The 24,677-nt window shown below is 43.5% G+C and overlaps 2 protein-coding genes across 2 annotated transcripts; both read left to right on the forward strand.

Annotated features, from left to right (window-relative positions):
• Positions 1-756, forward strand: LOC121857243. Its single transcript, XM_042353221.1, has 2 exons — positions 1-312; positions 552-756. Exons 1-2 carry the CDS (start codon positions 19-21, stop codon positions 666-668), a joined length of 411 nt encoding a protein of 136 aa, XP_042209155.1. The 5' UTR covers positions 1-18; the 3' UTR covers positions 669-756.
• A 9,501-nt stretch (positions 757-10,257) lies between these two features.
• On the forward strand, positions 10,258-20,525 carry LOC121857166. Its single transcript, XM_042353065.1, has 8 exons — positions 10,258-10,359; positions 12,132-12,181; positions 13,609-13,669; positions 14,567-14,616; positions 15,064-15,115; positions 15,525-15,632; positions 19,257-19,301; positions 20,346-20,525. Exons 1-7 carry the CDS (start codon positions 10,318-10,320, stop codon positions 19,281-19,283), a joined length of 390 nt encoding a protein of 129 aa, XP_042208999.1. The 5' UTR covers positions 10,258-10,317; the 3' UTR covers positions 19,284-19,301; positions 20,346-20,525.
• The last annotated feature ends 4,152 nt before the right edge of the window (positions 20,526-24,677 follow it).

Genomic DNA, 24,677 nt, shown 5'->3' on the forward strand with positions numbered 1-24,677 from the left:
ACCAGTCAGTCTACAGTGATGAGGACAGTCACCAGTCAGTCTACAGTGATGAAGACAGTCACCAGTCAGTCTACAGTGATGAAGACAGTCACCAGTCAGTCTACAGTGATGAAGACAGTCACCAGTCTGTCTACAGTGATGAAGACAGTCACCAATCAGTCTACAGTGATTATAACAGTCACCAGTCAGTCTACAGTGATGAAGACAGTCACCAGTCAGTCTACAGTGATGAGGACAGTCACCAGTCAGTCTACAGTGATGAAGACAGTCACCAGTCAGTCTACAGTCATGAAAACTGTCCTCTTCTTTCATGTAAATATCTTACACTTTTATCCTTCTTTCAATGGTGTTCTGTGTGTGGAAAGAATGAAGGGTATTCATTCTTTTATCTTTGATGTACATAACCTGCACGTGAATGCTTTTTTCACCGGTGTTTCGTCCGTGAAATGAAGGAAGACTGTTCTTTCTTTAATGAATATAAATGCACTTAAAGCTTCAATCATCTGTTTTGATCATGTGTATCTGTGATCTTCTTTCATTATTTCTTTCAGACAGTACTCGACGTCTCAGTACTGCAGGCTGACTTCATGCTGCTATCAGAAGACAAGAATGAAATGTATCGACCTCATTTTACACCTCAAAAAGAAATAGATGTTTTTCATTACTGAAATATTTCCTTAAAGTTCACACACACACATTTGTACTCACACACGCACACAGATATTTACACACATACAAACGCACACACACACACACAGATATTTACACACACACACACGCACACACACACACATTTACACACATGCACACACGCACACACACAGACATTTACACATACACACACACACACACACATACCTTTACGCACATACACACAGACATTTACACACACACACACACACACACACACACACACACACACACACACACACAGATATTTACACACATACACACAGACGTTTACACACATACACACACACACACACAGACATTTACACACACACACACACACACACACACACACACACACACACAGACATTTACACACATACACACACACACACACACACACATAGACATTTACACACATACACACACACACACACACACACACACACACACATTTACACACATACACACACACACACACACATACACACACACACAGACATTTACACACACACACACACATTTACACACACACACACACACACACACACACATTTACACACACGCACACACAAACTCCCCCATCTTACACATTCTAGGAACATGAGAATGATTACCTCACATCCACTCATCTTTTGCAATGTTCACACGACAAGTTCATCATTATCACTGTCTTTCTAACTTAACCTCATATGGCAACCTAAATTAACCTAACCTAACCTAACCTGGCTTAACCTAATCTCACTTAACTTAACCTAACCTAACTAAATACTGGGTTATAATGCCTCCGTAAAAGAGGTGTAGTTCCGGGTGTCAGTCTTATTTGGTTATATCCGTGTCCCAATATCGCTGTGCCAAATACTATCTACAAACAGAGTTAACCAGTGAACCTGTTTCCTGCTCTCACGGCTAGTAACGTGCCTAGCTAGTGGTGCTAGTGACGTAAGTAAAGAATTCTGTAACACTGTTGGTTGTCACTAGCTGGCCAATAACCCTATATCCGTGTTACTAATGTGTTTATAAATTTACTAGCTTCCGTAATAGCACTAGCGTTATGCCTTGGTTCTATTACATGATAAATACAAGAGCAAGTAAATATAGAAAAGCTAGTTCACATTCTACAGTGGGATGTCAGTGTTACAATTCATGTAGTTTTGTAATGATTTCGTCAGTTACAACTAATGCTACTAGCAGTAGTTGTAAGGCAGGTATATATGTACTAGTATATTACCAGTGCACATATAACACTGCTAGTTTACCTTACCAGTACTAAGGTAACTCTACTACAGCAGTTATGGTACTAGTACAGATGTGACACTAGTAGCTACGTTACTAGTACAAAGGTAACGTAACTAGCTACTTTACTAGCAAATGTTGTAACTGAACTAGTTAAGCACTAGTACAACAAAACACTGTGTTTGGTAACTGTCAACTTGATGCCTAATAATACACTGTTCAGTTAAGTTTATTTGTTTTATTTCATCCTTAGTTACTGAAAGACTGAGTGTGTGTGTGTGTGTGTGTGTGTGTGTGTGTGTGTGTGTGTGTGTGTGTGTGTGTGTGTGTGTGTGCTAGGATAAATTAACAAATGTATCTTCCCAACACAATTGGAATTTTTACCCCCCACACACACACACACTTACATTCATATTCCTTAAGCTCACTTATGCTTCCCCTGTCTGGTCTTCTCACTTAACTGCTACACAAGGAGGACTCCTGGAGAGTGGAGAAGAGGCCGAGCAAGACTATTCTCTCCCTCTCCTGCACCACACTACACTGACCTTCTCAACACTCTCTGATCATCACTATGACCTCATCTGTTAGTTAGGGACGAAGTTATCATGGAAGTTACCACCTGAGATCCATCGTCAGCATATTACTCTTCAACGCTACAGCCGCCTCCAGCCCATAAGACCACGTACTGATCGCTGCACCATCATCACCACCGTCACCTGCTACCACCTGAGATCCCTCGTCCGCATATTACTCTTCAACGCTACAGCCGCCTCCAGCCCATAAGACCACGTACTGGTCGCTGCACCATCATCACCACCGTCACCTGCTACACCTGAGATCCCTCGTCAGCATATTACTGTTAAACACTGCAGCTGCTTCCAGCACCAAAGACCACGTACTGATCGCTGCACCATCATCACCACCGTCACCTGCTACCACCTGAGATCCCTCGTCCGCATATTACTGTTCAACACTGCAGCCGCCTCCAGCCCATAAGATCACGTACTGATCGCTGCACCAGTACACACTGTAACAATCATCAACAACTGGTAGATATCTTGTGTGTTCACTCCTTGACAATCTCACTGTTGTGCTGTAACTGTGCTGAGAGTCCTTGTTAAGTGACCTTTTCCCCCATGTCACTACATTACAGTATGTTATATATTATTTACCACTTGTGTGTTTACTTATGGCTGCTGTATTTGTTAATAAACAGTTAATTATTATTACTATTATTACACAGACTCCAAGCGTTAACATCTTGCCCACTTTCAACTCCAGATATGATCTCTTAACACACACACTAACCCAGACTACCTCTATCATATCTTACCAAGGTTTACACACACACACAGTCTCCAAAACTGGGCTACCAACAACCATGTCACCATCAACCATACCAAGACCATGGTTATGCACATCAACCTCTCCTCCGACGTTGTCCCACCTCCTTCCACTACCTTAGGTCCCAACACACTCCAGGTTGTAGATTCCACTAAGCTCCTCGGCGACACCATAAGACCACAATCTAAATTGGAAACCACACGTCAGTGAAGTTGTCAAATCCTCCAGTTTCTGTCTCCACCTCCTCCGCCGACTCAAGTCCCTCGGAGTTCCTGCACCCGAGCTCCTCAGTGTTTACTCAACATTCATACTTCCCAAGCTCACCTATGCCTCCCCTACCTGGTCTTCCTCCCTAAATACCACACAACGTAAACACCTAGAAAAAGTGCAAGGTTATTCTCTCCCCTTCCTACTCCACATATCAAGAAGAGCTCAACACACTGACCCTCCCGACTCTCACTGACCATCACCACAACCTCATCTGCAAATTTGTTGAGAAGATTCTGCACTATCCTCGACACCGGCTCCTAATACCACCCGAGATCCCTCGTCCGAGAATTGCCGTTCGACACCACAACAGCATCCAGCCCATACGAGCACGAACTGATCTCTATAAGAACAGCCCAGTCCCAACCATTGTAAAAATTATCAATAACTTGTAATCAACCAGCGTATTCACTCCCAGTCAATCTTACCCTTTGCACTGTCACTATGTTGAAATGCCCTGTAGTAATTATTATATATCATATTTGTATCACTTATGTTACTTGTATATTATTTGTCAATCAAGAGACCCATTCCCCAATTATGTAACTGCGTATTTTCAGACTTCCGGCTGCCATGCTCTTTCAATAAACCGTTAATTATTATTATTAATATTATTATTATTATTAAATATTATTATTATTACACACACACACACACACACACACACACACACACACACACACACACACACACACACAATCTTAATAATATGCGCACTGTAATACATCTGGGCACTAGTGTAATGACCTAATACTGCCTCTATATATTACAATGTGTATACCTCCCCTTCTCCCCTCCCCTTCCTCCTCCCTCCCTTTCTTCCCCTTCCTCCTCTCCCCCTACTTCCCTTCCCCTACCCCTCTCTCCTGCCCCCCCCCTCCCTTCATGATGGAAACTATATTATGTAAATAGGTGTGTTGTACCTGAGACGGGTAATGAGGTTACCTGTTATCACTGACACAGCCGCCTGCATCACACCTCACCTCCTCCTCCATCAGGCACCTCCTGCCGGGGTAATGAAGCGTGGAGGATACTATAAGAGGAGGAGGAGGAGAGAAGGAGGAGGACGATGAGAGAGAGGAGGAAGACCAGGAGGAAGGAAGTGGTGGTGGATGTGAAGGAAGAGGAGGAGAAAGAGGGAGAGAGGAGGAGGAAAGAGAGATAAGAAGGAGGAAGACGAGGAAGGAAGTGGTGGGGTATTTGGAGGAGGAGAGAAAGGAGGGGAAGTAGGAGAAGGAAGAGTGATGGGGGAGTGTAAAATGTTTGAAGAAGACAAAGAGAAGAAGTACCCCAACACCACACACCCAGCCCACAGTACCCCAACACCACACACCCAGCCCACAGTACCCCAACACCACACACCCAGCCCACAGTACCCCAACACCACACACCCCAGCCCACAGTACCCCAACACCACACACCCAGCCCACAGTACCAACAGGAAATGGCTTTGTTAATAAAAATAAAAATATACGTACGGTCTCTCTCTCTCTCTGCTTTATTCTGCCAACTATTATTCGCTCTTACTCGAACGCGACAGATGTAAACAAGGGGCGTTCATATACCTCTTAAAGATTTTGTTTTATTTAGACATCCTACGACAGGTTCTCTCTTTATTAAATGGAAATTGACTTTAAAAATATACAACGTTTATTTTTAAAGGTTATTTATTATTATTATTATTATTATTATTATTATTATTATTATTATTATTATTATTATTATTATTATTATTATTATCACCACCACCACCCATTACGCTCACCACCATTACCCATCACGATCACCAACACTACCATCACCAACAACAACAACTACCACCATCACCATCAACTATCACCACTACCATCACCACCAACAACAACTACCACCATCACCATCAACTATCACCACTACCATCACCACCAACAACAACTACCACCATCACCATCAACTATCACCACTACCATCACCACCAACAACAACTACCACCATCACCATCAACTATCACCACTACCATCACCACCAACAACAACTACCACCATCACCATCAACTATCACCACTACCATCACCACCTACAACAACTACCACCATCACCATCAACTATCACCACTATCATCACCACCTTCAACTATTATCACCATCATTACTCTGTACCAAATGAAGGAGGAGGGTTAAGCAGAAGGAGAAGGAGGAGTTAGAGGAAGGAGAAGGAGAATGAGGAGGAGAAGGAGGGAGATGAAGAGGAGGAGGAAAAGGAAGAAGAAGAGGAGGAAGAGGAAGAGAAGGAGAAGGAGAAAGAAAAGGAAGAGGAAGAGGAGGGGGAAGAGGAAGGGGAAGAAGAGGAAAAAGAAAAGTAAGAGGAAAGGAAGAAGAGGAAGAAGGGGAAGAGGAAGAGGAAGAAGAAGAGAAAGAGGAGGAGGAGAACTAATGCTTTACTAATATTTGACCGTTTCATTAGCAGAGGTGCCAAAGCAGACGGCATTATTTTTCGTGTTTACAGATTTAATTATTCAGGCCAGCCTTTACCTGTGCCAGGGGCCTGAAGATGGCGTTCCTAGTGGGTCTCGTGTCAAGGCTTAGGAACGGCGGAATGTTCTACCGGTGTTGGGGAACGTAGGAGTGGTCTTGACTTGTCGTGGAGAACGTCTGGGTGTGTTAGAGGAACGGTAGAGGGTGTTGGGGGAGCGGTAGAGGGTGTTGGAGGAACGGTAGAGGGTGTTGGAGAATAGCAGAGTATGTTGGAGTGATGGTGGAGTGTGTTGGAATGAAGGTGGAGTGTGTTGGAGTGATGGTAGAGTGTGTTGGTGATGGTGGAGTGTGGTGGAGTGATGGTGGAGTGTGTTGGAGAACGGCAGAGTATGTTGGAGTGATGGTGGAGTGTGTTGGAGGAACGTTAGTGTGTTGGAGGAACAGCAGAGTGTGTTGGAGGAACGGTAGAGTGTGTTGGAGTGTTGGTGGAGTGTGTTGGAGTGATGGTGGAGTGTGTTGGAGGAACCGTAGTGTGTTGGAGAACGGTACAGTATGTTGAAGTGATGGTGGAGTGTGTTGGAGAACGGCAGAGGAAGTTGGAGTGATGGTGGAATGTGTTGGAGTGATGGTGGAATGTGTTGGAGTGATGGTGGAATGTGTTGGAGGAAGGTGAGTGTGTTGGAGTGTTGGTGGAGTGTGTTGGAGTTTGGTGGAGTGTGGAGGACGGCAGAGTATGTTTGAATGATGGTGGAGTGTGTTGGAGTGATGGTGGAGTGTGGGAGTGATGGTGGAGTGTGTTGGAGTGATGGTGGAGTGTGTTGGAGTGATGTGTGTGGAGTGATGGTGGAGTGTGGAGTGTGTTGGAGTGATGGTGGAGTGTGTTGGAGTGATGGTGGAGTGTGTTGGAGTGATGGTGGCGTGTGTTGGAGTGATGTGGTGGAGTGTGTTGGAGTGATGGTGGAGTGTGTTGGAGTGATGGTGGAGTGTGTTGGAGTGTGTTGGAGTGATGGTGGAGTGTGTTGGAGTGATGGTGGAGTGTGTTGGAGTGATGGTGGAGTGTGTTGGAGGAACGATAGTGTGTGTTATTGCCCTTAGAGAACGTAAGTGTTTTCTTCACCTACCCTGGAGAACGTGTAAGGGTATCAGAAGAACGTAAGAACTCCTTCTACTGGAGTCAGGAGTGAGAGAGAGAGAGAGAGAGAGAGAGAGAGAGAGAGAGAGAGAGAGAGAGAGAGAGAGTCACACCATCCCAGCATCTCACTTCCGTTTCCTCTTCCTCAGTTAGATAAGTTGTCATAAAAAAAATATATATATTCAAAACATAAATTAAAAAAAATATATATTATTTCTTGACGCTGAAAATATTGTAAAGTTTATTCTCCGAAGATCCAAGTTTGCTCGGAGTTACAGGAGCTGGTCACTCAAGGAGACTTTGTTACTATCTGTGAGTGACGATTGTACGGTAACTTACTGAGAAAATTATGGAGTTACCAGTTTACTCAAAGTTCGGCAAGAAACTACTTGATAAACCGAGGCAGAATGTAAAGTGTGAGGACTGAAGGCTTTACGGCAGCTGTGAGTACAACTGTTGTATTGTGGAGGTTTACAACCACACTACAATTACTACAACAACAACGACTAAAATAATAATAACAACAACTACAAGAACAATTGCAAAAATCTAAAGCCATAATAAACAAAAAACAACACCAATACCGTAACAACATAAATGACAGCTACAACAACAACAACAACAACAACAATTATTAACATTATTATAAATTCATAAAAAATTATACAATTTATGGTTCGCAGTTTTACGTATTTCATTTACTAATTTATTTCATCTATCTATAATAACAAAAGGACGTGTCTGTCTGTTGCTTCTAAACAGCATCAGTTAGAGAGGTGAAACTTTACACATATGGGTGCCAAGGTTGTGCACCTTGGTATTACTATTGACCACGGACCCCGGGTGGTCCAGACAAGAGGTGGTTACCCGTGTCAGGGAGGGAACACTGTGCAGTACAGTACAGTACAGAATATTATCTAGCCCGAGCCAAGCTGGGTATTTTTGCTAGTAGTTATATATTTCTTGGTATAATACTAACACTAGTTAGCAAGGGTTGGGTAACATGGATCAATAAGCTGCACTTTATTATTTTTGCGGGGATGATTTAAAATATGGCAATAAAAGATGTCAGTTACGTAACATTTTTATGATATATGTGTATATACAGTATAGTGCAGGAATATAAGATACGTACTTGTGTTGGTAGGGATATATTAAATACAAGGTTAGCAAAACTGAACAGGAGAATGGAGAGAATACAACGCCGAGGCTGAGTTAATTCACCAAATTGAGTATCCAAATGTACCTTTGACAATAAGGCCCGTTCCTCACGGAGAAGGCCTCCCTATACCTGCACCACCGGCTAATTTGGAAGAATCTCTCAACTTCGGATGAGGAAATTGAGGAAGAAATCCCAGAATCATCCCACGATCCTCCTGTCATTGACCACATCTTATAGAACAAAGTGAACTTAATGATCTTTTACGTGATCTCCGTCTGTCAAAACAGCAGGCGGAATTTTTTGCATCAATACTGCAGGAATGGAACTTGCTAGCGAAACAGACAAGAATTTCTGTTTTTCGGAAAATAAATATTAAATTATCTTCATTCTACAGTATGCAGGATTCCCTCTGTGTGTGTACTGAGGTAGATGGACTGATGCCAGAGTTGGGAGAAAAACATGACCCAAAGGAATGGCGGCTTTCATAGATTCCTCCAAGTTTAGTTTGAAGGCAGTAGTGTTGCATAATGGGAACCAGAAGCCCTCAGTTCCTGTAGCGGATTCTGTAGGTGTGAAGGAAACGTATGATAGTATGGAGAAAATACTGACCGCTATCAAATACAAGGAGGATAGATGGCAGATCTGCGAAGATTTGAAGGTTATAGCCCTTCTACGCGGCCTTCAAGGAGGGTTCACGAAATATTGCTGTTTTCTGTGTTTATGGGACAGCAGAACAACAGAAAAACACGACAATACAAAGAACTGGCCAAAGAGAGAAGATTTTGTTCCAGGAAAAAGCAACGTTAAATATACTCCCTTGGTAGACCCAAACGATGTACTTCTACCTCCTTTACACATGAAGCTGGGACTAATGAAGAAACTTGTGAAGGCTCTGGACAAACAAGGTGATGGGTTCGTGTACTTGAGGGGTATCGTGTACTCAAGAGGGCATCTTTGTTGGCCCACAGATAAGAAAGTTACTTCGTGATGAAGACTTTGAAAACAAACTGAATTAAAATGAACTAGCTGCATGGAGATCCTTCACATCTGTAGTCAAGGGGCTTCTTGGACACAAGGAGGAGGAAAACTATTGCCATCTTGTAGAGGAACTCTTAAAAAAATACAAAAACTTAGGATGCAGGATGTCCCTGAAAGTCCACCTCCTACACTCACACGTGGACTTTTTTCCTGAGAATCTTGGGTCGGTTAGTGATGAACGGGGAGAACGATTTCATCAGGACATTAGACGTATGGAGGCAAGGCACCAGGGTAGATGTGACCCTGCCATGATGGAGGACTATTGCTGGTGTTTACAATCGGAGAACAATACAACACATAAAATGATGAAATAAAATAACAATTGCCCAGACAGTGGCTAATTTAACACTTTTTGTGTCTTCTTATGATTGTTTTCATTCTTGATTGAATTTTAGTGTGATGACGTGGAAAAAATTAACAGGAATAACAGAAAAGTAGTATTTTAAATTTTTTGTATTTATAAGATTAAATTTTTTGTATAACAAATAAACTGTACGTGCCAGAGAATTTATATTGCCAGATTTGAAATCATCACCTCAAAATTACCAAAATGAAGCTCCTCTGAACCATGTTACGGATTTTTTATTTTGTTTTAATTTGTTATCTAGTGTAATGATAGTAATATATCATAAAGACGTTGGTTTATCTAACCCGAGTCTCAGAAGAGTCTACATTTATCGTTATTGATAATAAGAAACAATATACCAGAAATAATGTAATATTAACCAATCACCTCGCTCTACATAACTCCATCACCCGACTTGATATATCTCCACCAATCAGCTGCCGCCATTTTACCTGGAAACACCTCCTCACAGCCAATCAGCTACGGACAAAAAGGGCACAAACTTGGTTACCTGACAAGCAGTAAAGGTCATTCTTCACTACAATAATGACAGACTTTATTATTAAGACGAAATAATGAAGAGGAGGCGACCAGGTGGTGTACAGTACAGTACAGTATATAAGAGGTGAGGGAGGAGGAGGCCCTATCTTACTGTAACAGAACCAGTCATCATGAAGGGGTCTTGGCTGCTGCTGCTACTGACGGCTGTACTGGTGAGATGATCCTTGTGAAACACTCCCTCCACCTCCCTGTAACACTCCCTCCACCTCCCTGTAACACTCCCTCCACCTCCCTGTAACACTCCCACCTCCTTGTCTCCACCTCCCTGCCCTCCACCTCCCTGTCTCCACCTCCTTGTACACCTCCACCTCCCCTGTAACACTGCTCCACCTCCCTGTAACACTCCCTCCACCTCCCTGCACCTCCCTGAACACCTCCTGCCTCCTCCACCTCCCTGTAACACTCCCTCCACCTCCCTCCACCTCCACCTCCCCTGTACCTCCCTCCACCTCCTGTAACACCCTCCACCTCCCTGTAACACCCTCCACCTCCCTGTAACACTCCCTCCACCCCCCACCTCCACCTCCCTGCAACACTCCTCCAACACTCCTCCACCTCCCTGTAACACTCCCTCCACCTCCTGTAACACTCTCTCCACTCCCTGTAACACCCTCCAACACTCCTCCACCTCCCTGTAACACTCCTCCACCTCCCTGCACCTCCACCTCCTGTAACATTCTCTCCACCTCCCTGTAACACTCCCCCACCTCCCCTGTACCTCCCTGTAACACTCCCTCCACCTCCCTGTAACATCCTCCACCTCCCTGCAACACTCCCTCCACCTCCTGTAACACTCCCTCCACCTCAAGGTGTAACACCTCCACCTCCCTGTACCTCCCTGTAACCTCTCCTCCTGTAACACTCCCCCACCTCCCTGTACCTCCCTGTAACACTCCCCCTCCACCTCCCTGTAACACCTCCACCTCCTGCAACACCTCCACCTCCTGTAACACTCTCCACCTCCCACCTCCCTACCTCCCTGTCACTCCTCCACCTCCTGTAACACTCCCTCCACCTCCCTGTAACACCTCTCCACCTCCCTGTACCTCCAACACTCTCCACCTCCTGTAACACTCCCTCCACCTCCTGTAACACCTCCACCTCCCTGTACCTCCTCCTGCACCCTCCACCTCCTGTAACACTCTCCACCTCCCTGTAACACTCCCTCCACCTCCATGTAACACCCTCCACCTCCCTGTAACACTCCCTCCACCTCCCTGTAACACTCTCCACCTCCCTGTAACACTCCCTCCACCTCCTGTCCTCCACCTCCTAACACTCCACCTCCCTGTCTCCACCTCTCTGTAACACTCCCTCTACCTCCCTGTAACACCTCCACCTCCTTGTAACACTCCCTCCACCTCCTGTAACACTCTCCATCTCCTGTAACACTCCACTGTAACACCTCACCTCCCTGTAACACTCCTCCACCTCCCTCCACCCCCTGTAATACTCCTCCACCCCGTGTAATACCTCCACCTCCCCACACTCCTCCACCTCCTGTAACACTCCCTCCACCTCCCTGTAAAACTCCCTCCTCCTCTCTTAACTACTGTACTGCTGTAACACTCCACCTCTCCTAACTACTGTAGTGCTGTAACACCCCACCTCTCCTAACTACTGTAGTGCTGTAACACCCCACCTCTCTTAACTACTGTAGTGCTGTAACACCCCACCTCTCTTAACTACTGTAGTGCTGTAACACCCCACCTCTCCTAACTACTGTAGTGCTGTAACACCCCACCTCTCCTAACTACTGTAGTGCTGTAACACCCACTTTGGTAGTATTGTTGTGAAGGAAACACGACTAAGAGAGACAAGTTTATTGCTGACTTATCAGGAACACAGCTCCAACTCTTAGTCGTGTTACTCTGCCATCTGTCCACTACGATATGAACAATGTTCAACGCTCACTTTATTACAGACCGTTGGTGTCAACATCGTGGGCGGAGCTCCTGAGCCAAATGGCGATAGGTGAGTACACACCTGTACCTCCAACACTGTTACATACCTGTTCCTCCAACACTGTTACACACCTGTACCTCCAACACCGTTACACACATGTACCTCCAACACTGTTACATACCTGTACCTCCAACACTGTAGCACACCTGTACCCCCAACACTGTAACACACCTGTTCCTCCAACACTGTTACACACCTGTACCTCCAACACTGTAACACACCTGTACCTCCAACACTGTTACATACCAGTACCTCCAACACCGTTACACACCTGTACCTCCAACAATGTAACACACATGTACCTACAACACTGTTACACACCTGTACCTCCAACACCGTAACACAACTGTACCCCCAACACTGTAGCACACCTGTACCCCCAACATTGTTACACACCTGTACCTCCAACACTGTTACATACATGTACCTCCAACACCGTTACACACCTTTACCTCCAACACTGTAACACACCTGTACCCCCAACACTGTTACACACCTGTACCTCGAACACTGTTACACACAAGTACCTCCAACACTGTAACACACCTGAACCTCGAACACTGTAGCACACCGGTACCCCCAACATTGTTACACACCTATACCTCCAATAATGTTACACACCTGTACTTCCAACACTGTAACACACCTGTACCTCCAACACTGTTACACACCTTTACCTCCAACACTGTAACACACCTGTACCTCCAACAGTGTTACACACCTGTACCTCCAACACTGTAACTTACTGTACCTCCAACACTGTTACACACCTGTACCTCCAACACTGTTACACACCTGTAACTGAAATATATTCTTTAATTTTTGTGGTAGTTAATGAACTTTACTTGAAATGTTAGTTAAGGAACTTTACCTGTAGTTTTAGTTAAGGAACTTTACCTGTAGTTTTAGTTAAGGAACTTTACCTGTAGTTTTAGTTAAGGAACTTTACCTGTAGAGTTAGCTAAGGAACTTTTCCTGTAGTGTTAGTTAAGGAACTTTACCTGTAGTGTTAGTTAAGGAACTTTACTTGTAGTGTTAGTTACGGAACTTTACCTGTAGTGTTAGTTACGGAACTTTACCTGTAGTGTTAATTAAGGAACTTTATCTGTAGTGTTAATTAAGGAACTTTACCTTTACATGTAAGTTAAAGAACTTTACCTGTAGTGTTAGTTACGGAACTTTACCTGTAGTGTTAGTTAAGGAACTTTACATGTTGTGTTAGTTAAGTAACTTTACCTGTAGTGTTAATTAAGGAACTTTACCTGTAGTGTTAATTAAGGAACTTTATCTGTAGTGTTAATTAAGGAACTTTACCTTTACATGTAAGTTAAAGAACTTTACCTGTAGTGGCAGTTAAGGTCGACATAAGTATAATGGTTGTCAGCCAATGAATATCTTATTTGTTAAGATCAAGTAAATCTATTGGTTGACCACAGTGAGGAGGACCAGGACGGTGAGCTTCAAGATGTCCGTCAGCTGAGGGAACTTGTCCGACAGGTAAACCCCAAACCAACACCTTCTGTCTCACATAAACTCGAATACAAAACTACACACTGGTGATCACAGGTTATAAATAGTACAGTTACGTCGTTCACTGTACAACGTTGACCTCAGTATGACATAACCTACTTACAAGTGACTTCATAATATTTGCTCTTGTTATCTTTACACAATATGACACTTTCTTTTCCCTGGTTTTATTATTCTTAACTAACAACTCTTTTTAACTTTGTCTCATTTCTCGTCTTAGTTATTAAGTTTTTGGAATTATCTGGTGATTCACGGACGCCTATAACTCACGGACGACTATAACTCAAGGACGACTATAATTCACGGACGCCTGTAATTGACAGCCATCAATAATTCAAGGAGGCCTATAACTCATCGACGCCTATAATTTAGATACATATAATTCACACACACACACACACACACCTTAATTCACGGACGCCAATAATTTAAGGACACCCTCTACAATAAATAAGTTAATAGAGAGGCGGTGGGGATCTTGTCGTAATGGACCCCAAATAAATCTAGTTTTAATGGAGCCCAGTAGCATTCGTTTAGGTAGATAGTCGTATGGTAGTAAAGGAATCACACGTCACCATCACCTGTCTCAGTAGATCTCCATTATTAACACACGTCACCATCACCTGTCTCAACTGATCACCATCATTAACACACATCACCATCACCTGTCTCAACTGATCACCATCATTAACACACGTCACCATCACCTGTCTCAACTGATCACCATCATTAACACACGTCACCATCACCTGTCTCAACTGATCACCATCATTAACACACGTCACCATCACCTGTCTCAACTGATCACCATCATTAACACACGTCACCATCACTGTCTCAACTGATCACCACATTCGCTTACAGGAACTTCGTGGCCTCGACCAGGATGGTGAGCCTAAGTCACCAGCTGATGAGTAAGTAACACTTGTTGCTTCAGTTACTTGTGTTGTTACTTTAAAGAACTTTTATGAAACTTTGTGATGTTACTTAAGTAACGTTTCTGAAACTGTCTTGTTACTTGAGGATTTTTTATGAAACTTTACCTGCGGTGTTAAGAAACTTTTTCAAACTTAACCCCTAGTGTTACTTAAGGAACTTTATTAAGACTCCTCTAACACCCCCTAACACCCTCTAACACGTCATAACACATTTTAATACTCCCTAATACCCTCTAAAAACACCCTAACACCCACTAACACCCCCTAGCACCCTCTAACACACTCTAACACCCTTTAACACCCACTAACACATTTTAATACTCCCTAACACCCCTTAACGCCCTCTAACACCTCCTAACACCCTCTAACACCCTCCAACACCCCCTAACACTCCCATAACTACAATCAAGTGTTCTTCCCCAGAGAGATGGGCCACGAGGTTGAACTTCGAGTGCTAAGAAGACTCAGTATGAAGGTAGAGTCACATTAACTTGTTGTGTTCTGTCTGATGATTTAGCCTTCAGCAGCCAGTGGGTTACTCCACCACCTTGGCAGCATGCTGGTCCACCCAAGGGTTGTTCCACCATCATTCAGCAGCCAGTGGGTTACTCCACCACCTTGGCAGCATGCTGGTCCACCCAAGGGTTGTTCCACCATCATTCAGCAGCCAGTGGGTTACTCCACCACCTTGGCAGCATGCTGGTCCACCCAAGGGTTGTTCCACCATCATTCAGCAGCCAGTGGGTTACTCCACCACCTTGGCAGGATGCTGGTTCACCCAAGGGTTGTTCCACCATCATTATTTTACGTTTCATGTTTCACGATCATTATCTTATGTTTCATCACCGTTATTTTATGTTTATTATTTTGTTCATCCTTATCAGAGGCTGAAGGAGAAGACAAAGCAAATAGCGAAGAAAGTGGGAGGAAAGGTGAAGGAGTTTGCGAAGAATGAATTAGTGAGGGAGGCAGTGAAGGGTGTTGGCAAAGCGGTAAGTGGCGTCTCATTAAATTACATGGAGATCACTGAAAGATTATCCCTTTGCTTATTTTAACTATTATACTTCCAGGTAGCGTTAGGGTGTTTAATCATCCAGATGTGAGGTCATGTAACATAATAATTAATAGTAATGGTGAACCCTGCTGCCATATGGCATCACGAAAATTGTGACCAAGTCCCAGGTTGCTGATCTGACTTTCTGCCTCATCTATACACAATTGGTGGGTCTTAATTGTCTCTCTCACTTTTGGAAAACCAACAAAAATAAGCATACTCGTCCTTGATCTGTTCTATTCATTCTATTTAATTCCTCATGTCAGTTGTTATTAATAAATTAGGGGCCTCGGTGGGTACTGGTCAGAAAGATGTTGGCCCCAGGGCCGACCTGATCGTATCAAACTACTGGGGCCTCAACTTGTCGCAGGCTTTCACACTTCATTTTTCCAACACTACTGGGCAGAGATCCTTTCCTCTGAACTATCCTCTAACCCTCTTCCCCCGACCTCTTACTACTATCTGAACTTCAACTGACCAAGCAGCTTCCCCAAACCTTTTCAGTCTCTAACTACAACCCTTACACCTACTTCCGTTTCACAAGGGAGGTTATGTGCTACTACCCGTAGTCCTATAGCCCGACTCACGGATCTTGAATCTTCCTGTTAGTCATCTGGCTAAAAATATCTCTACCAACTATGACTATTTTCATTGTTTTCCTATCACTTGTTCTCCAACTCTACCAACTATTTCGAACTCTTTGACTATCTCACTTCCTGCCTAGTCGTTGTATCTCTACTCCACAAAATCCTCCTTTGAGGGTTTCAATGTACAATCAGCCAAAGATGCACCGACCCCACCTGGGTCTCTTACTCGCAATTTTACCTGTAAGCATGGTGAAGAGGCTGTATGTAAAAGGTGATTGTGATTGGTGGATCTATTTTCGGCTGTATCACGACCAGGATAAATATTAAACAAACCAATAGGTAATTTTTTAATAAACTATTCATTGTTATTTAAGGTCATGAGACGTTTCCAAATGTTCGTATATTTGATTAAATAATGAAGAAAATTATATCAAATGGAACTCAACTACTCACACCAGCCTAGATTCACATCAAATTCTCTTTACAAAATATAAATCTCATGACTTTAAACAAATAATTCGAAAAATTTTAATTCTCCAGTCATAACAGCGACCACCAATCACTACCAACCTTCACCAAGTATTGCCAGTAAAATTAGCGGTAGAGACTGGTGAATCGGTCATCTTCAACTCTATCTGAAGTGGCTTGGCTCTGCAAGGATGACCAGGTGGAGCTGAGGCACTCATTTTCCTTGCCATGGATTTGGAACAAATAATCAACCACCACGCGTTCCTGATCGACACGATCAACTTGCTAAATTCTTGATCACCTCTAACCCTCACACTATTCAAAATTTCTTGCCTTATAGGGTCTTCTGATCATAAACCATTAAATGAAACTGGACACACCTCCCCCACCTCCCTCTAAGCGTCCTCTATGGCACTATCGGAGGGCAAACTGTCACCCGAGAATTTCTTCACCGACTCATCCTTGGGATGAATGTTGCTTTTTCCATCAGGGACGCCTCGGTATGTTGACAAGTTATACTGAGTGGTAATAGTGCGGTTATCCATCTTCTACCAAAACCTTCGCTCCTGCTCCCTTGCATGCTGGTGAGAGATAAGGGCATATCGAGATATGAAACTATCCCCTTATCCTATACCCACTCTGTTTTCATTACTTCTAATAATTGTTGTATGGATATTCTTTAAAATTAAATAAAAAAAGATCGCTGTCCTCTAAATCCTTCTGGTCTTAACCAACTCTCTGTAACTGCACTCCCTTTCTATCTCTTCCGACCTGATAACTCTATAACTCTCTCCCCTTATAAGTCAATCTTTGGCACCGTATTCTCCTCTAACTCCTTCCAACTCTCTCTCACTCCTCCTATAATCTCCACTCGCAGGGTTGCCGGTGTGTTATCCAGGTTGGATGTAGTAAGGTGCATGGACCAGACGGAATACCCCCTCGCGTTCTGAGAGTGCTGAGCTGGCTGTGCTTGCTCACCTCTTTCGCCTTTGCCTCAACAAGCTTTCCTTCTTCTTGGGCTTGCCTCGTTCAGCCCATCCTGAAGAAGGGTGACCATTCTAATCCCTCTAACTATCGCCACATTGCCCTAACTTCATCTCCCTAAAGATTTTCAACTCATCATGACTCCATTTTCTCATTACCTTGAACGCCATTCTCTTTTGTCGGATCACCAGTATGTCTTTCGCCAGGTGAGATCTACTGGTGATCTGCTCTCTACCTATCTTTGGTCATCTCCTTAAGGATTATGGGAAACTTTTGTCGTGGCCCTCGACATCTCCAAGACATTTGACAGGGTATGGTACAAGTCTTTGCTTTCTAAACTTCCCTCTTTTGGTTTCTCTCCCCCACTTTGTTCTCTCATCTCTATCTTCCTTGAAAACCTATCCATGGCAGTTGATGTCGAAGGATTGATCTCTCGCTCTTTCTCTACCAATAGTGGTGTCCCACAGGGTTCTGTTCTTTCACCAACTCTCTTCCTTCTTTTTATCAATGATTTACTTAACACTACAACTAATTCTGTCCATTCTTACGCTGATGATTCTACTCTTCATTCTTCTTCATTTTCCTTTCCCCTAATTCTCAAACTAGATCTGTTTCTAGAGCTGATATTATTTCATCTGTCAATGCGGATCTGTGCAGCATCTCCGAATGGGGAGATAGAAACTTGATTAAATTCAATAGTCATAAAACACAGTATTTGCATATTACACTTTCCAAATTAGATGATCTCCCACCAATCACATTTCAGGACTCTATCATTCTGCCAAATTCTAAAATAGATATGCTGGGCCTCACCATTTCCTCTAATATGTCATGGAAGTCACACATCCTCAACATTGCTAAAGCTGCCTCCTGAAAGCTGAGAATGCTGTTCAGATGCCGTAGCTACGTCACTCCTGAGCAGTTGCTTCCGGTATATATGAATTCATTGGTCCTAACTTGGAGTACTGCTCTCATATCTGGGGTGGCTCTTCTTCTGTCCAACTGTTAGATAGGTGGAATCAAAGGCATTTTTCTTATTAACTCTCCTTTAGTTGATAATCTTTTCTTTCCTTTCTCTGCCGCAATGTTGCTTCACTCTCTTTAGGTACTTAATGACAATGTTCGGTGGATTTGGCATCCTGTGTACAAGGCCGTGGGCTCGTAACACGTCTTGCCTGCGGTGCCCACCGTTTCTCTGTGAATGTCGGTCACACTAGAATAACCCGTTATAGTACATCCTTCTTTCCTCACAGCCAACTGTGGAATGCTCTGCCTTCTTCTGTGTTTCATACTCATACAATCTGTCTCACTTTAAAGAGCTGGTTTTCCGGTATCTTCGAGGTGTAGATTAGTATAACCTTTTCCTTTTCTATTCTTAATTTCTTTTTATTTTTTCGCCCCCAGGCCTGTTGTGGGTCGTTGACCTGTGCCTGTGGGCGAATCCCCGTAAAAAAATGTAGCGATATTTCTCTCACACACACACACATCGTTTTCTGTATATAACATCATAACCTTTTTTGCAGGCCATTGGTGCAGCAATGCAGGGTTGACCTCAATGCTGTGACGAGGTATGCTGAGTATAACGATTGATGAATATAATGATTGATGGGTATAATTAATGCACTCATGAGCATAATATAATAATACTACTAATAAATATAAGTTCACGTCATTGTCACGCCTCTCTCCTCCACCCTCCATCGTCCTCATCCATATCCCTCCTCCATCCTCTTCCTTCACTACTACATCTTCCTCCTCCACTCCTCCATCATCATCCTCCTCCTCCACTCCTCCACCCTCCTCCTCACCTCCATCAACATCCTCCATCCTCCTCCACTACTCCATCTTCCTCCACTACTCCATCCTCCACTACCCATCCTCCTCCTCCACTACCCCATCTTCCTCCTCCACTACTCCATCTTCCTCCTCCACTCCATCCTCCCTCCACTCACTCCACTCTCCTCCACCTCCATCCTCCTCCCTCCACCTCCATCCTCCTCCTCCACTACTCCATCTTCCTCCACTCCTCCATCCTCCTCCTCCACCACCCATCCTCCTCCACTACTCCATCTTCCTCCTCCACACCATCCTCCCCACTACTCCATCCTCCTCCTCCACCTCCATCCTCCTCCTCCACTACTCCATCTTCCCTCCTCCACCTCCATCCTCCTCCACCTCCATCTTCCTCCACCTCCATCCTCCTCCTCCACTCACTCCATCTTCCTCCTCCACCTCCCCATCCTCCTCCTCCACTACCCCTCCTCCTCCTCCATCCTCCATCCTCCACTCCTCCATCTTCCACCCCTCCATCCTCCTCCATCTTCCTCCTCCACCTCCATCCTCCTCCTCCACCACTCCATCTTCCTCCTCCACCTCCATCCTCCTCCACCTCCATCTCTCCACCTCCATCTTCCTCCTCTACTACTCCATCTTAATCCTCCACCTCCTCCTCTTCCTCCACCTCCACTTTTCCTCCACTACTCCATCTTCCTCCTCCATCCACCTCCTCCACTCCTCCTCCACTACTCCGTCTTCCTCCTCCACTACTCCGTCTTCCTCCTCCACTCCACCAGTTAACACAGTTTCATCATAATATTTCTCACACTTTACAGGTTTGATACAAGATGTTGACGACTACAGCTTCGACCTGACCTGCCCGACCTTCCTCTTACCTACAGGGATACAGAAATACACTAACACCGGCACATTACAATACAACACTAACTTCACTTTACATTACAGTAACACAGACACAACACTACCAACTGTAACTTTACTTTACATTACGTAACACAGACACAACACTACCAACTGTAACTTCACTTACATTACAGTAACACAGACAAACACTACCAACTGTAACTTCTTCTTTACATTACACTAACACCGGCACATTACAATACAACACTAACTTCACTTTACATTACAGTAACACAGACACAACACTACCAACTGTAACTTTACTTTACATTACAGTAACACAGACACAACACTACCAACTGTAACTTTACATTTAACATTACAGTAACACAGACACAACACTACCAACTGTAACTTTACTTTACATTACAGTAACACAGTAACACAGACACAACACTACCAACTGTAACTTTACTTTACATTACAGTAACACAGACACAACACTACCAACTGTAACTTTACTTTACATTACAGTAACATTACAGTAACACAGACACAACACTACCAACTGTAACTTTACATTACAGTAACACAGACACAACACTACCAACTGTAACTTTACTTTACATTACAGTAACACAGACACAACACTTCCAACTATAACTTCACTTTACATTACAGTAACACAGACCCAACACTACCAACTGTAACTTTACTCTACATTACGGTAACACAGTCACAACACTACCAACTGTAACTTTACATTACAGTAACACAGACACAACACTACCAACTGTAACTTTACTTTACATTACAGTAACACAGTCACAACACTACCAACTGTAACTTTACTTTACAGTAACACAGACACAACACTACCAACTGTAACTTTGCTTTACATTACAGTAACACAGACACAACACTACCAACTGTAACTTTACATTACAGTAACACAGACACAACACTTCCAACTATAACTTCACTTTACATTACAGTAACACAGACACAACACTACCAACTGTAACTTTACTTTACATTACAGTAACACAGTCACAACACTACCAACTGTAACTTTACTTTACAGTAACACAGACACAACACTACCAACTGTAACTTTTGCTTTTACATTACAGTAACACAGACACAACACTACCAACTGTAACTTTACTTTACGTTACAGTAACACAGTCACAACACTACCAACTGTAACTTTACTTTACAGTAACACAGACACAACACTACCAACTATAACTTTACTTTACATTACAGTAACACAGACACAACACTACCAACTGTAACTTTACTTTACATTACAGTAACACAGACACAACACTACCAACTAACTTTACTTTACATTACAGTAACACAGACACAACACTACCAACTGTAACTTTACTTTACATTACAGTAACACAGTCACAACACTACCAACTGTAACTTTACTTTACATTACAGTAACACAGACCCAACACTACCAACTGTAACTTTAATGATTTATAAGTAATTATCTTCACCTGACAGAGAAAAGTACCAACACTTTAACGTAACTTTATCAACTACACATGTCATGATTTATTGTATGTATCTTAACAAATGTATCTCACTAAGACACATATGTGGTGGTGAGGGAAACACAAGCTGCTGGTTCCTTTGTTACCAAACTCATCTTTATCAGCAAAATTAAATGTTTTAATAAAATTTAAGATTATATTAAGATCTGAGAAACTAAATGTTTAAAGGACTTTTCTCCTGAGTGCCAGAATCATCAGCCAATGTTTATCAATATTTCTTCCTCAAATAAAAAAATCAACCAGTGAATATTTTACTTCCTGTCTCCATTATTGTTTTAGTGGTCAGGTGTCCAGACAGTGTACACGACAGACAACTTTAGTCTTCATGAACACCTTGGGTACGAGGGTCTCTCTCTGCTGAATAAATCGTCTGGCGTTAACCAAACAAAACGTCCAGTAGTGAAGGGGTTAACCTAACAATTACATTATATAAACAATATTAATGAGTACACAAATATTTACTGCAGATATAATTTATCTTAATGAAGAATAACATAACAATAAAGGGCCATCTTGACCTCGTGTGTGTGGGGGGGTGGAGTGTGTGTGTGGGTGTGTGTGTGGGGTGCAGTGTGGGTGCAGGTGGGGGTGTAGTGTGTGTGTGGGGTGTGTGTGGGGTGTAGGGTGGGGTGTAGTGTGTGAGGTGAGTGTGTGGGGGTGTAGTGGGTGTGTGGGTGTGTGTGGGGTGTAGTGTGGGGGTGTAGTGTGTGGGGTGTAGTGTGTGTAGTGTGTGGGGTGTAGTGTGTGGGGTGTAGTGTGTGGGGTGTAGTGTGTGGGGTGTAGTGGTGTAGTGGATGGGGTGTAGCGTGTGGTGTAGTGTGTGGGGTGTAGTGTGTGGTGTAGTGTGTGTAGTGTGTAGTGTGTGTGTAGGGTGTAGTGTGTAGGGGTGTAGTGTGTGGGGTGTAGTGTGTGGGGGTGTAGTGTGTGGGGGTGTAGTGTGTGGGGGTGTAGTGTGTGTGTGTGTGTGTGTGTGTTTGTGTGTAGCTCATCACAACAGCTGCCAACCTGCCCTTACCAGCCCCACAAACTCCCACCAAGCAGGTCGGTCCCTACAGTAACTCTCACAGTGTCAACATAAATGACTAAATATATCCTGGTGGACCCAAGACCACTACAGACACCCACCAACATGATATATAAAGATAATCAAACTATATCATATACGTATTTACATGTTTTATATTATAGTCGCTCATATGAAAATGTTATTTCAGCTAACTCGTGGTACTGCAAAACCTTCCCTAAATGTCCTGGGAAGATAATATTTTACAGTGAAACCTTTATTTAACGGACTGTATACAGATGAAAGTACGTTATATCGAGGGTCTGTTAGATGTGAAACCCTCATCTAACGAATAGTAGAGATAAAAGTCCGTTATATCGAGGGTTCGTTAGGTATGAAACCTCCATCTAACAAACTGTATAAAGAACGAAAGTCCGTTATATCGAAGATCCGTTAAATGTGAAAACCCCTCCATCTAAGGAATTATATAAGAAAAGTCCGTTATTTTATGGAGGTTTAACTGTACAATATATTTTCAACCTATCCTGATGCTGATAAAATCTTTAGTACCAGAGTATAGAAAAATCATACATTTATGCACCCAATTTTTTATTCAGTTAAAAAAAAATATAGGTGCGACATTGGGGCTCTTGTGGGCCTTATTTACCCTGAGTATAAGTTCTATTACTGTAAAGAACTAATTAGCCGCTTTCGAACCACATGGACATAAAACCCTATAACCTATAAGACCCAGAAACACATCAAAACATCACCAACCTTTGAGCTTTATGTCACCCAAACGAGTATAGCTTCATCTGAGACCCAACATGTCCCGAGTCCTTCCATGCCAGAAAACGACCCTCACTTCTACTCTGTGTGTCTGTGTGTGTGTGTGTGTGTGTGTGTCTGTGTGTGTAGTGTTAATTTGGCGTATTTTCCCATCCAAACCCCATCACTGTAGACCATGATGGGGGTACTAGGAGGCCTCTGGGACCTAGGAGATGGTCGTGGGGTGATGGGACTGGTGATGGAGGGTAAGAGGGGCAGGGGACACACACGAACGCCACACCCCCAAGGACTAAGGATAAAACATTGTGGTGCTCTAGTTAGCGGGTCGAGATGCTTGATTTACTGACTTACAATGAGGCTGCAAATTGCGTGAGTCTCCCCGGGTTATTTGTGGAGGAGGAGGAGGAAGAAGGAGAGAGAGAGAGAGAGAGAGAGAGAGAGAGAGAGAGAGAGAGAGAGAGAGAGAGAGAGAGAGAGAGAGGAGAGAGAGAGAGGTAGACTGGAGAGGAGAGAGAGAGAGAGAGAGAGAGAGAGAGAGAGAGAGGAGGAGAGGACGAGGAGTAAGAGGGAAGGAGAGGAGGAAAGTAGACGAAAGAGAAAAGAGAGACGTAGAAGAGGATAGGGTGGAAGAGAAAGAGGAGGAGGAGAAGGGGTAGGATATCGAAGAGGAGATAGGTAAAGAAGAGAGAGGGAGAGAGAGAGAGAGAGAGAGAGAGAGAGAGAGAGAGAGAGAGAGAGAGAGAGAGAGAGAGAGAGAGAGAGAGAGAGAGAGAGAGAGAGAGAGAGAGAGAGAGAGAGAGGAGAGAGAGAGAGAGACAGTACTGTTATGTCTCCAGATACACTAGTGTACACTTCACATGAGGGAGTGAGAGGGGGGGGAGGGGAGACAGGATAGCCCCCTAGGTAAACAAAGCCTCTGCAGAACTCATCTAAGCTGTGTT

This window comes from Homarus americanus, unplaced genomic scaffold, assembly GCF_018991925.1.
Source record: "Homarus americanus isolate GMGI-L3 unplaced genomic scaffold, GMGI_Hamer_2.0 scaffold20465, whole genome shotgun sequence".
Classification (NCBI taxonomy): Eukaryota; Metazoa; Arthropoda; class Malacostraca; order Decapoda; family Nephropidae; genus Homarus; species Homarus americanus.

Bases quoted from the DNA above. Each gene is read 5' to 3' on its own strand.
- LOC121857243 (XM_042353221.1), top strand. From the start codon at position 19: ATGAGGACAGTCACCAGTCAGTCTACAGTGATGAAGACAGTCACCAGT. The intron at 313-551 runs GTAAATATCTTA...TATTTCTTTCAG, and splicing joins AAACTGTCCTCTTCTTTCAT to ACAGTACTCGACGTCTCAGT.
- LOC121857166 (XM_042353065.1), top strand. From the start codon at position 10,318: ATGAAGGGGTCTTGGCTGCTGCTGCTACTGACGGCTGTACTG. The intron at 13,670-14,566 runs GTAAACCCCAAA...ATTCGCTTACAG, and splicing joins TGAGGGAACTTGTCCGACAG to GAACTTCGTGGCCTCGACCA. The intron at 15,633-19,256 runs GTAAGTGGCGTC...CCTTTTTTGCAG, and splicing joins TGAAGGGTGTTGGCAAAGCG to GCCATTGGTGCAGCAATGCA.